This window comes from Eschrichtius robustus, chromosome 13, assembly GCF_028021215.1.
Source record: "Eschrichtius robustus isolate mEscRob2 chromosome 13, mEscRob2.pri, whole genome shotgun sequence".
Taxonomy (NCBI): domain Eukaryota; kingdom Metazoa; phylum Chordata; class Mammalia; order Artiodactyla; family Eschrichtiidae; genus Eschrichtius; species Eschrichtius robustus.
In genome coordinates this window covers 106702850-106716950 of record NC_090836.1, presented here as the reverse complement: position 1 = coordinate 106716950, position 14101 = coordinate 106702850, and the positions used below count along the sequence as shown (strand labels likewise).

The following is a 14101-nucleotide window of genomic DNA, read 5'->3' as shown; positions in this document are numbered from 1 at the left end:
GCCAGGGATGTGGCAAGGGAAGGTCTAGGGCTGGAGACTATTTGTAAGAGGTTCTGACCTGCTTTGAAAGGTGGGTCTCTGCCGTCCACACCCACATACGCACTTGGAATAAATTCTTGCTTCAGAACCTCCACCTGTTCCCTGGGGCCATTTCTGTTTTGTCTTCTGGAGAGTGGGGCCCTCTGTGTAGGGACATGTCCTCTGCACCCCCTTGGGCTGGAGCACAGCTCTGTAGAGGCCCTCGGCATAGGGAGGAGCTGCAGTCCCAGGCCTGAGGTCTGGGTGCCAGGCAGTCATGTCTGTGAGAGGGCGCACAGGATAATCTGGAGCAACAGATGCCCCTTCCCTTGGGTCGGCTTTTGGATGAAAATAATACTACGAGTAAACAAAAAATTACTATGGAAAGTCTAAGCAGGTACTCAACTACTATTGCTGCATGCCGAAACGAGTCTACATCTCATTACTCTGCTAGGCGCTGAGAACCGGACATGAATTAGATACACTCCCAGGCCTTCTCTTATTAACCAGTGTTTATTGAGCAACCACTGTCTACCTGGCTCTGGGCTGGGGATTCAGTGGTGAACAAGGCACCCCCTGCACACGGGGAATTCACTACTCAGTGAGGCAAGCATGGATCAGGGGATGGAGCCTGTGGCAGGGAATCCAGGCTCTTGAATAATCCATTTAGCAAATACTTACTAAGTGCTACAGTGTGCTAAGCTCTGGGATACAGCAGTGAACAAAACTGGCAAAAACAATCCTTCCCTGTGCGGCTTAGAGTCTAGCAAGGGAGACAGGCAATAACCAAGAAGAATGAGCAAATGACATAGTAAGTCAGAGGGCAGTAAGTGCTAAGAAGAAAAATAAGGGGAGGGAGCAATGGAGGAGTGAATGGCAATTTCAGACAGGGTGGCAGAGGCAGGCCTTCCTGAGTGGGGCCATTTGACTCAGACCAGCAGGAGATGAGGGTGCAAACCATGTATGTACCTGAGGGCGGGGTATTCCTGGCCAAGGGGGCAGACAACAGCCAATGCTTCGGGGTGGGAGGAGCTGCCGTGGTGCAGGAGCAGTACCCGAGGGCCTGTGGCTGGCGTGGAGTCGGGAGCAGCAGGAGGGGAGAGGTGGGGTGGCGCCGCGAGGGCCTCGGAGGCCAGGCTCTGGGTTCTCCAAATGACGGGGGAAGCTGCCGGGGCTGGAGCAGAGGGTGACATAACCGTTGTAAATTTTTAATGGGATCACTCTGGCTAACCAGAATGATATTAGAACAAAGTAGGGTGCGGTCAGCATAGAAGCAAGAAGGCCTAGCAGCGGGTACTGCTCATGGTGGTGGCAGAGTTGGGAGAGATGACGGGACTTAAACTAAGGGATGGAGATTCAGGATGCTAGGGAGCCGTCGAAGATAATTCACGTTTTCTAGTTGGGTGACTGGGTGATTACATAAGATTTTTAAATGTTGAGTTTAACATACCTGTAAGAAATATTTGTGAACGTGCCTCATAGACCCCCGAAAATATAAATTGAAAGAAAGGAGATTTAGGTTCCTGATAATAGCTTTGAAGGTTGTTAGAACACTGAGAACATGAGAAGATTCCCAGGACAGAGGCTTCTAACCTCTTTTGAGTCTCTGTGAGAAGCTTATAAAAATAAATCTGTGCTCACAAAATGGTACATCCCGTATCAGAGCTTTCCTGGGCTTCCAAAAGTATCGTCACAGACCTTTGCCTCTCTGGTGCCTGCGTGACCTACCCTGGGGAACTGTCTGGGATCTGGTAGGCTTCTGGGAGACATCAGCTCGCCCAGGCCTGGGAGAACAGTGAGCAGAGATTCCAACAAGCTGGCTTTTAATTAATGTTAAAATTCAGTCAAAATTCTTTTATCTGATTTGTTCTTGGTTGAAATAAGAGAAGAAACCACAGTGCCAAACCAGGGTATAAACTTCTGGTGACCACCCACCAAATGCAAATCTGCGTTAGTACCCCAGAGGTGTGCAGATCTGCATTAGTTACGGCTAGTAGCCGTAACAGATAAAGCTTGAAATCTCAGTGGCTTAACCCAATAGAAGTTTAATTCTTGTTCACTTGGCTGAGAGGAAGACTCTGCTCCATACCATCATTCAAAGACGTGGCTGTTAGAGGTCCTGCCGTCCTCAGGTAGCTCCCAGTTTGCCTTGGGCATCGACATCCCGCAAGTACACGGAGGAGAGAGAGGGCTCACTCACGGGGGGGGCTTTCATGGACTCAGCCTGGTAAGTGATACAGAGCATTTCTACCCACATCCCACCAGCCAGGACTCATACTGCAAGGGAGGCTGGGAAATGTAGTCTAGCTGTGTGCCCAAGACATAAAGGAAACATTTGATGAACAGTTAGCCAGTTTCGGATGCACAAGGGTATGGGCAGACCAGACAGACGTCTCTGGACTCCCTGAGGGCCCATCCTTCTTGGCCTGGGCTCTGCAGGGTGTTTCAGACGCCCACCTCCACCTGCTGGGCCCTCACATTCCAGACCAACTGGCCTTCTCTGAGTCTCTTTCGCTCCCCCACAAGAACCCTGAGCCCCAGCTTCACTCTCCGTTCCTAAAGGAGGCAGGCACATCCACACCCTCGCCTTTGCCGAACCTCCTGCCTGGAATCCTGTGCCTTTGTTTCTCAGCCTGGTAAACTCCTACTCTTCCCTGAAGCTGCCTTCATTACCCCTCAGAATTATTCCTGATTCATGTTTTTCTGGGGCGCTATAACAGAAATCAGCTCTAGAAAGTCTAAGCAAATGGTGGAATGATTGCAAGTGTGCAGGTGGCTCACAGGTAGGAAGCAACGGCTGGAGAACCAGATTCAGAAGGGGAAGGAGCCTGGCGGCTTGGAGAGGGGACGTGGCCCAGACAACCGACTCCTCAAGAGAGAGACGAGTCCGCGCTCCATGCCCAGAACTGTCTGGCTCAGCTCCAGCTGTGTTTCCTACTCTGCGATCAGTTTGCTAAGGATCGGAATCCCTGAGAGAAAATGCAGTGGGTCCCAGGTTTGTCAGGAATCTCAAAGAGTTCAAGGTATTCAAAACCGAAGTCAACAACCTCCCGAACTGGCTTCTCTGCCACTCTTCCCCGTCTCAGCCGGCGGTGTCACCCTCCAGCGACTCAGCCATTCCTTCTTTCTCCCTCCCTTCCCACATTACGAAGCTTTGTCAAAGCGACCTTCTAAATGGCTTCTGACTCCGTGTACTTCCCTCCGCCACGACCACTGGCTCCCTGTCCCCACCTCCACCATCATTCACCCAAAACCCAGCAACAGCCCCATTTCTACTCTCCCTCCGGCAAGAGAGACTGCTTCGCCATGCCCCTCCTCTGCTTACCAACCTTCTAAGGTGCCCATCGCCCTCCAAATAAAGACCGAGCTCCCCGGACTGGCCTGTAGAGGCCAGAGTGATCTCTTTAGCCTCCTCTTGACCAGAGTTTTATGTGCAGCCTCTCTAAGGGTTGAGCAGCACGCTCACCTGGCCTTGCTTGGTGATCTGTGCTTTACTGCCTGGAGGCCAGAGCGCCTGGCAGACCTCGGCTGTAACCAAGGCCCGCACCTACCAGGTGCATGGACCTGGGCCCCTGCCTCATCTCCTTGGGCCTCAGCGTCCTCTTCTGTGAGACAGCTGCAACCGTGTCGGCCACCCACGGTAGCTGCGAGACAAAATACTTCAGCATTCAGCTACTCACTCAACAATGGTTACTAGCACTTGCTGTCCAGTATGCTCGAGACACAGTGGTCAAGCAGACGCCCCGCCCACCCCCACCCCCGCCCCCGCCCCCGCCCCCGCCGTGCACGGATTTACGCTCCAGGTGCAAGGGGGAGAACACTCCCATAAGGACGGGGGCGTCCCCCCTCATCTCAGCTCTACCATCCCTCAACCTCAGCCACTCTTCAATCCAAGCACTCGGCCCACCTGAGACGGAGAGACCCAAGTGCGGGACCACGTGGGACCAGCCGGGACAACACCGCCCTTTCCGCTCCAGGCGACCAGCCAATGAGACCTCAAGGCCGGGACTTGGGACCAGCCTGAGGCGGGCGTAGTCGGGTGTTCGCAGCACCGCCCCTTCCGCTCCAGGAGACCAGCCAATGAGGGCCAGAGGCCAGCTCCGGGGGCGGGTCTGGTAACGGAAAGGGGAGGGGCGTCATTCTGAGGAGCCGCCTCAAGCCTCAGGCTGCGGAGGAGGAGGGCAGCTGAGCGGGAACCCGAGCGCGGGCGAGCTGGAGGTGAGCGAGGCCAGCCCGCCTGGGGGTCCCGGACCCTCCCTTGGCGCCCCGACCCCCGAGTCACGGCGTCCCCAGGCGGTGCCCACCGCCTCACGCCAGACCGGTGGGGCGCCTACCGCTTCCTCACCCACCCGGCCCTCGACCCGGTCTCGTCACGCCGTTCTCCTCACGCCGCACCCCCGGCCCCCTCACCCGCACGTCCTCCAGACCCCTCCCACCGCACTTCCTGAACGCCATACACCTGAACCTCTCAGCCTCACGGCCCACCTGGACTCACATCACACACGTTGAGTTCCCTCGCATCTGCACCCCAGGCGTGGTCCCAGACCCTCACACCCGCTCAACTGCAGGACCACCGCCCCAAGCGTCACACACACTCTATTCCCGCGCCGCTCACACCACGTGCACGCCTCGCAGACTCTCCGGTCCGGGTGCCCCTCTCAGCCTCTCACATTTCTCACCCCAGGAAGGACCCCGGTCTCCATGACAGCTCTTCGTACTGGGCGAGCGGGGCCCTCAGAGCACAGAGGGGGCCCCAGGCCCTTGCATTTCTCATGCCTCTGAATTCCTCCGTCGCCAGCGCCTCAGACCTCACACCTTAAGGCGACCCTCCCACCCCCGCTTTCCCTTGCCCACCTCACCCCACAGTCAGCCGTTACCCTCATTCCCTTGGCTCTGGCGCTGGCCCAGGCCTGCTCTCCGTCCTAACCCTGCGGTCAGCCTCGGCAGCCTCACCTGGAAAGAATGCCATGGACCTTAACGCCGTGGTCTTCCTCCTGCGCTCCAGCTCACACCCCTTCCCTGGATCTGCTTTCCAGGCCCACCCCTCCTCTGAGGTCCAAGGGTGCCTTGCCACGGCCTCCATCCGTCTGGGTGTCTCGTGCGCCATCCCCCAGCCGACCCGCCCCTCAACTCCACGTCCCTCTAGGCCTCCAGTTTGTGCCCACCGCTCATCTTACACGCGCCTTCGTTGTGCCTCCGCCGCGGGCACGTTTCAGTTCCCAGGCCAGTTGCACTCCGTCCATGTTCCCTGTGCCACCCCAGGGTCCTGAGAATGCCGTGCAGCCGTGTGGCCTCAGCCATACTGCCACTGTTTCCCGGCTGCACCTCTGCCGAACGTCGGTTCTTAGGAAAAGACCTTTTCGTTGCCGTTCGTAGGCAAGCTGGAGGCCTCAGGCTTGAACAGGGACTTACCTGCACCTTCACCTACCTGACGCCACCCGTACCTCTTTACCTGCCCTTCCCTTCGTAGGGTAAGGTGGCCGTGCTCCTGTCTGAGACCAGCCCCTGCACCGTGGGCAACCCTTTCTCCTGATTCTGCAGCCTTTTCTGTACAGCTAATCCTTTCCACACAGACCAAAGACAGGCAAGTCTCTGCCTTTGTTAATTTAGAAAACAAAAAACTTTTACTCTGTACCGCCTTCTCACTATCTCCTGTTTTTTTCTACCCTCCTCGTCTAAGTCTGTATGCCCTATCTATTTTGTCTAGGGATCCATTAGTTTGTTTTTTTTTAATATTGATTTTATTTATTTATTTGGTTGTGGCAGGTCTTAGCCGTGGCAGGTGGGCTTCTTAGTTGCAGCTCGCCGGCTCCTTAGTTGCGGCATGCGTGTGGGATCTAGTTCCCTGACCAGGGATGGAACCCGGGCCCCGTATACTGGGAGTGCGGAGTCTTAACCACTGCGCCACCAGGGAAGTCCCTAAATAGGATTATCTTATTCTAAACTTTTAATCTTATTCTAGGTCTAGCATATTTTTAATAGTAACAATGTTTTTGTTCCATTTACAAACTTAAACTTTTAATTATAAACTTAATGTATTCTACTTCTTTAAGTACCTCAGTTGTCTTAATAACAAACCTTCCTACCTTCTTATATAATTCTTTTTTTAATTTAAAAAAAAAGTTTTTTTGGCTGCGTTGGGTCTTCATTGCTGCCCGTGGACTTTCTCTAGTTGCGGCGAGTGGGGGCTTCTCTTGCGGAGCACGGGCTCTAGGCGTGCGGGCTTCAGTAGTTGCAGCACGCGGGCTTCAGGAGTTGTGGCTCCCCGGCTGTAGAGCGCAGGCTCAGTAATTGTGGCACACGGGCTTAGTTGCTCCGTGGCATGTGGGATCTTCCCAGACGAGGGATCGAACCTGTGTCCCCTGCGTTGGCAGGCGGATTCTTAACCACTGCACCACCAGGGAAGTCCCCATATAATTCTTATAAAAATCATAAGTAAAACGTATAAATGTTGTAAACCTCAAGTTCTCTTAAATGTCCTAGAACTCCTATAAACTTACTAAGACTGTGACTTAAAATTACAACCCATAATCAATTTCACATTTTAAACTCCAATGACAAAGCTGAGCTGCTACTCCGGTAGACCAAATTCTCTTAAACATTCAAATGCATATAATACCAGATAGTCAGGACTTCCCTGGTAGCGCAGTGGTTAAGAATCCACCTGCCAATGCAGGGGACACGGGTTCGAGCCCTCGTCCGGGAAGATCCCACATGCCGCAGAGCAACTAAGCCTGTGCGCCACAACTACTGAGCCTGCGCTCTAGAGCCCGCGAGCCGCAACTACTGAAGCCTGCGCTCTAGAGCCCGCGAGCCGCAACTACTGAAGCCTGCGCTCTAGAGCCCATGCTCCGCAACAAGAGAAGCTACCGCAATGAGAAGCCCGCGCGTCACAATGAAGAGTAGCCCCTGCTCGCCGCAACTAGAGAAAGCCCGCGTGCAGCAACGAAGACCTAACGCAGCCAAATAAATAAATAAATTTGTTAAAAAAAAAAAAAAAAAAAATTCTCAATACCAGATAGTCATAGTACAGGTACCCCCTGCTTTGTGAAAGTTCACTTTACACCACTCCACTTTTATGAAAAACCTACATTAGTACCTGTTTCACTAACCAAAAGAAATATGAAGAGGATTTTTGCTTTTATAAAAAAAAAAAGGTAAAAAATGAAAATAGCGTCCAGCATTTGTTTTGCAGCGAGCCGTATAGAGGCAGTGTGCACCCCAGCACTGAGAGTAGCACCGCCAAGCTCATTCCCGGGGAGCTAACACTCTGCATCTCAGCATCAGGCTGCCGCAGCTTTGATCTTTGTCTGTGAGCATCTGTGCTTTATTTTGGTTTATTTTGTGCGTTCATTAGCAAGATGTGTCCTAAGGTAATTGCTTCTTTGCCTTATGCCATTTTGGCTTATGAAAGGTTTTATACAAACACTCTACTTTTGGATAGTGGGGAAACCTGTAATTCTAGTTTTTATGCTCTTAATATTTCCTATCTTAATTCCCTACCTTCCCAGAATTATAAGTTATTCACCCATATGATTTTTAGAGTTTCCTTCTCTTGTACTTTTTATTTTTATTTTATTTATTTATTTTTAAATTGAGGTATAGTTGATTTACAATGTCGTGTTAGTTTCAGGTGTACAGCACAGTGATTCAGTTTTATGTCTGTATATTTACATTGTTTTTCAGATTCTTTTCCTTATCGGTTATTACAAAATATTGAATATAGTTCCCAGTGTCTTGTGCTTTTTAGAGTTGTCTTCTCAGCTTGCTGAGACTTCATAATGATCAGAGGACATTGGCTGGGGTTCAGTGACTGACTCTGTAACAGTCTGCCCTTGACTTCCAAAACATGACCCTCCTGGTTCTCCTTCTACCTCTCTGGCCCCTCTTCCTCAGTCTCTTTGGCTGGTTCCTTTGCATCTCCCCAGTCTTGATGTTGGGCCTCTTCTCCATCTGTGTTTTCTCTCTTGATCTCTCCCATTCTCATGTCTTTAAATATCGCCTGTATGCTGATGACTCCCAAATTTCTATCTCTAGCCTACCTTCTCCCCTGAATTCATTTAGTCAGCTGCCTACTCAACATTCCCACTTGGATGCCTCATAAGCATCTTAATATGTTCAAAACTGAGTTATTTCTTTCCCATGCAAACTATCTTCTTCCAGTCTTCCTCCGTCTCAGTTAATTGTACCACCATTTCTGGTTGCCCAGTCAAATGCCCTAGCGTTGTCCCTGACTTCACATTGACTCATCAGCAAATCTTGTCAGCCCTGCCCTCAAAATATACCCTAAACGGTCCTCCTTCACCCTACTTGCATCAGTCCTATGCTGATCTGAGCTGTTATTATCTCTCACCTGCATTATTCCAGTGACCTCCTCCTAACTAGTCTCCCTGCCTCCACCCATGTCCACATACACTATTTTCAATCTAGTGATTTATTAACATGTAAATCAGATTATCACCCTCCAGGCTCCCATCTCACTCAAAGAAAAAGCCAAAGTCTTTTCAGTGGTCTCTAAGGCCCACCTCAATTTCACCCACCAAGTTTTGACCTTATTTTCTACTACTCTTCACTTCACTCTCTCTACACCAACTATACCACCCTTATTGCTCTTCCTCCAGCTCATCCAGCAGACTCCTAGCTCAGGGCCTTTGTTCTTACTATTTCCTCTGCCTGGGATGCGCTTTCCCAACATACTGTATGGCTCACCATTCTCTCACTTCCTCCAGCTCTCTAGTCAAAATCACTTCAGCAAGGCCTTCCCTGCACACTTATCTGAAGTACAGCCACTACCCTGTACATACTGTCTCCCACCCTCCACCTCTGGTTGACTTTTTTTCTTTAGTACTTATCCCCTCCTTATATTTATTTCACTCATTAATCTTGTCCAAGGATTTTAATGTTTTCTTCACTGCTGTATCTTCAGATCTAAAATAGTACTCAATAAATAAGTGTTGAATGTATGGATAAAATAAGTGGAACTTCATAACTTAATGAATTGAGCAAGCAGTCCACACAACTTAGGTATGAAGTATGTAATTACCTACTTCTTTGCCTTCACGTAGATTTTTGTAACCACCCACATGATAGAATTATTTTACTCCATTTTGTACTTCCTTAGCTCTTTTGTAAGAAAACTGTAGAGATTTTAACTTTCCAGAGTTTTGTGTTATTTTCATGGATATCTTTTCATTACATCTCTTGTAAATAATAATCTCTATTTACAAGAGATTATTATTATATTTAATAATATCTCATTACATTTTGGATCTCTTAAGGCTTTCAGCTTATTTGGTCACATCTTGGAACTAGATGAGAACAGGGGCAGTCGGGAGCTAGATTATGAAGGATCTTATATCTATAGTAAAGAGGTTGTATTTTATCCTGAAAGAAATAGGAGCTATTGAAGGATTTCAAACAGTGTGACGTGGTTAGTTTTGTACGTTAGGAAAGGTCACTCTGGGAGTGAACTGGAAAATAGATTGGACAAGAGGAAGCTACAAGCAGGGAGACCAGTTAGGAGTCTATGACAATAGTCCAAGTGAAAGATGAAGAGAGCCTGTACCACTAGTTCCAAACTTTATATTTTTAGCTTCAACCTATCTCCTGAACTCCAGGCCCATGTATTCAACTGCCTATTTGTATCTCCAATTGGAGGCCTAATAGGCATCTCATAGTAGTAACATGTTCAAACTAGAGCACCTGGGAATTCCCTGGCGGTCTAGTGGTTAAGACTCCGAGCTTCCACTGCAGGGGGCACGGGTTTGATCCCTAGTCTGGGAACTAAGATCCCACATGCCACGCGGCACGGCCTAAAAAAAAAAAAAAAAAAAAGAAAAGCACCTGGTTTACCTTCTAATCTGCTCCTCTCCTACTCTTCCCTGTTTCAGTTAATAACACCACCATCCATTAAGTTGTTCTCACCAAAATTAGAAGTCATTTCACTTTCTCTCTTCCCATCACTTGCCCCTGCAAACCTTGACACAAGTCCTCTACCCAATTCTGTTGGCTTATCTTCCAAAATATAACCAGAACACTTCACTTCTCACTATTCGTATTGTCACCGAAGTCCAAGCCACTGTCATCTCTAGACCACTTCAGTGCTCTCCTGCCTAATTGATCTTCCCACTCTTTCCTCCTCTCAACCTTCTGCAGCAGTCCATTTTCCAAACAGCAGCTGAAGTCTGCTGTCACCTTAAAACATAATCACATAATCCCCTGCTCTCTCAACCTCCAGTGGCTTTTCCACACGCTCAAAATAAAACCAAAGTTCTTGCCTACTTAGTTGACCTCATGTCCTACCACTCTTCTCTTCAACCCCATTCTCTATTCCTTAAAACACACCAAGGACACTCTCACTTTTTCTTGCCATTCTCTCTGTCTAGAACTCTTCCCCTAGATCTTCACATGACAACTCCTTTTTGTCATTCAAATGGCAGTTCAAATGTCACTTCATTAGAAAGGACTTCTTGGACTTTACAAGCCAAAGCATTTCTCCCCATGAAAAATCTTTATTACACCATCCTTTTTATTTTCTTTGTAGCAGTGACCACAAACTGAAGGTATCTTTATGAAGCTGTTAACTTGGCTATTATCAGTCTCTCTCCCTGGAATGGGAGCTCCATGACAGCATCCAGTCTATTTGGATCCTCAGATACACTGCAGTGTCCCCAGAGCCATAGCAGATGTCTGGCACATAGTGGATGCCCAGTAAATCTGTAATCAATGGTGGATGATGGAATGGACCTCAATTAAAGCAGCAACCTTGGAGAGAGGGAGGAAGGCACTGATAGGAGAGACTTTAAAAAGCTGGGCCAGGCTATGATCTCCTCAAGGGCAGGATTCAGTTCAGTGGTGGCTCTCAAGCACTGACCCTTCCTGACCCATAGATGATTTAATGTTTATTCCATAAACAAATAAAATTCGTGAGTTTCAGTGACCCCTTAGGTCAGGAAGATAAGAGAAGGAGTTAAAGATGACCTAAGTTTTCTGGCTTGGGCTACCCAACTGTGAGTAGTGGAGCTAGAATTGAAACACTGGTCTGTCTCACTGCATCTTCTTTCTGTGCACTGCCTAGATGGCTGATTCTGACCCTGGTGAAAGAAACTATGACAACATGCTGAAAATGCTGTCAGACCTGAATAAAGACTTGGAAAAGCTATTGGAAGAGATGGAAAAAATCTCAGGTAGGATGTTTTCCCAGGCAGGGTACCTTCACCCTTCTTTCCAAGAACTCAAATCCTCCCTACTCTTCTAAGCTCAAATCAAGTGCCTTCTCAACCAGGTCTTCCCTGACTACTTTTCAACTTCTACACCACATAACTACTGTACCACAAGATTTTACACTAACCACTGAATAGTGCCTTGACTCGTTCTCTGATTATTTTATGTGCGTTTGCATCTTATTTCTGCAAATGGGCTGTTATCTTTTTGAGGGCAGAAATAGTGACTTCTTCTTTTGTAACTGAGCACACAGTACCATACCCAAGCTCAAATACTCAGCAAATGACAAATGATGTTAATATAACACCTGTGAACAAAGTTGGAACATACTTTCTGTGAATCATTTAAATAAGAAGAGTTCAGAGTAATAGTGCTAAGACTGGTGAGGTGCTGAAATGGGAGGTACAGCCAGTGTAATGAAGCAGCAGTAGAGTTCAACAAATTTCTCCATTTTTGGAAAAAAAATGTTTGTCTGTTATTTTATTCAACATGTTTCCACTAAGCGGTAACTAGCAGTGGTAGTGATACCATTATAATTCTTTAATTTGTTCTTTACTAGTTCAGAAATGTGTAATTCTTATAATTGTGTGAGCCTGCGTTTTGCTAGAGAAAATCATAATGTAAAACAAATTTTAGAAAGCCTGCATACTCTACTCAAACGAAAACAAATTATTTTTAAGGACATTATTAGTTTATAAATAATCTCCATTTATTACAACAGTCTTCAGAAAATTTCTGCTTAGAAATGTTTGCAATTTTGTGCCCATGTACTTGAAAGTCTTATATATACCTTGCTAAAAGCTCCTATAATTCATTTTCCACTATAAATTATTTAATTCCTTCAACTAATTAAATAGTCTCTTATTTAACAGCATTTACTAAGCACCTACTATGTGCTTTTCTAGAATACAAAGTTGAATAGAGATGCTCCTTCATAAGAAGAAGTGGGCAGGGGCCAGAAACAGACATCAAGATGACTAATTATAATTTAAATATATAAGTTAAAATTAAAGCACATTTTAACTTTATGTTAAAATTATAACCTGGGAAATGCTAATAATGGTGTATACCAAGTACCAGGGAGGGAGCAGAGAAGAAGGAGAGGCTGACTGCCTGGGGAAGCAAGTGAGGCTTTGAACAGAGCAGAGCACTAGGGAAGGAGCAGGGATTGGACAGATGGGGTAGGGCCTGTGGGTAGGAGGAGATAACCAAGGCTGTGTGCACGTGAGGGAAAGACTGGCATAGTCAAGAAGTCATATTAGTGCATGAGATTCACAAGGAGGCAGGCCAAAGAAAGAAGAGGCTGAAAAGGTGAGAAGAAGGGTCTTCAGTGCCAAGCTAAAGAGGTTTACCTTTCTTGTTTAGGTGATAGGGAGACATTTGGGATTTCATGGAAGACACTTGCCTTTTGAAAAGATACCTCTGGTAGCAGTGTGAGAGATGGTTTGGAGAGGGAAGACTAGAGGCAGGAAGGCCAATTAGGAATGTTTTGCAGAACTAAAGGCTAAAAAGGAGCTAGCCTTACCTCAGGCTTGGCACTGAGAACAATAAGAGAATAACAGATTTCTGTGATAGCATCTCTTATTGATTTGTAAGAGCTCTTTATGTATTAAGACTTGTTAAAAATTGTAGTAAATATTTTTCCCAGTTTGTTATTTTCCTTTAATTTTGTATATGAAGCTTTGGTAAACAGAAGTCATATGTAGTAAAAATGTATCGATGTTTTCCTTTCTGATTTATTCCCATTGCTGTGATGCCTAGAAAATCTTTCCCTAATCCAAGATCAGTGAAATAGTCATTTATATTTTCTTCTACTTTGTGTTTGTTTTTTCTTTTTTTTTTTTTTATAAATTTATTTATTTATTTTTGGCTGCGTTGGGTCTTCTTTGCTGCACGCAGGCTTTTTCTAGTTGTGGCGAGCGGGGGCTACTCTTTGTTGCAGTGCGCGGGCTTCTCATCGCGGTGGCTTCTCTTGCTGCGGAGCACAGGCTCTAGGCGTGTGGGCTTCAGTAGTTATGGCACACAGACTCAGTAGTTGTGGCTCGCGGGCTCCGGAGCAGAGGCTCAGTAGTTGTGGCGCACATGCTTCGTTGCTCCGCGGTATGTGGGATCTTCCCGGACCAGGGCTCGAACCCGTGTCCCCTGCATTGGCAGGCGGATTCTTAACCACTGCGCCACCAGGGAAGCCCTGTTTGTTTTTTCAAACGTTTAATTCTAAACTATCTGGTGTGCCAAAGGAACCAGGCTGTGTACTGCGTTTTTATTTAGATTCACTAGAGTCTCTCTTTTTGGCAAATAATTCCAACAGTAATTAAGGTAATAGTTAATAATTTATTAAGTAATAATAAAAGTTAATATTGCTAAGATGATATTACTAAGGTAATAGTGTTGTGAAAAAATGCTCTCTCACCTTAGAGACAAGGTTGACAGGTGTTTATATGGAAACAAGTCACATAAAAGACTTAGCTTTGACAATTTTAAAAATTTGTCTTTTAAGTTTTCTAAGTAAACCTGAAATTGTCTGATAGATTCAACTATTGTATTTAAGCATCTGCACATCCTGGAAGGCTTGTGTACTTCCTTTCTCACAGAAATAAAACAAATGTAGCCTGCATCTACTTGGCATGAATGAGGCTTCTGTTGTGCATGATTCCACATCCCCTCCCCTTGGTGCTTTTCCACATCACATTCCTTGAATTGATGGAAGGTCCATTATTTCCCCTTTAGCTTATTCTTTCCTTCATTTTAGTTGCACATATTTTCCTCTTTTTATTATTCTATTTTTATATAAATGTTCTGCACAGTTGTCTAATTTGGGGGGGCAATATACATCTTTCAGAATTTTTCTTTAGCAATTTAT

At 46.9% G+C, this 14101-nt stretch overlaps 1 protein-coding gene and 1 long non-coding RNA gene across 4 annotated transcripts in view; one reads left to right on the top strand and one right to left on the bottom strand.

The window, feature by feature from the left end:
* Positions 1–1934: 1934 nt before the first annotated feature.
* On the bottom strand, positions 1935–3960 carry LOC137775917 (uncharacterized). Its single transcript, XR_011076084.1, has 3 exons — positions 3926–3960; positions 3485–3662; positions 1935–2242 (listed from the first exon to the last, which is right to left on the bottom strand). It is a non-coding gene; the product is annotated as an uncharacterized lncRNA (long non-coding RNA).
* A 193-nt stretch (positions 3961–4153) lies between these two features.
* SYCE3 (synaptonemal complex central element protein 3) overlaps positions 4154–14101 on the top strand; it is a 31722-nt gene continuing 21774 nt past the window's right edge. For all 3 annotated transcript variants that reach the window (XR_011075953.1, XR_011075952.1, XM_068560468.1), the window contains exons 1-2: positions 4154–4236; positions 11096–11204. Coding sequence is in view for 1 of the 3 variants with exons in the window: in XM_068560468.1 (XP_068416569.1) it covers positions 11096–11204 (109 nt within the window). In the remaining 2 variants the exon portion in view is untranslated. The remainder of the gene's footprint in view (positions 4237–11095; positions 11205–14101) is intronic.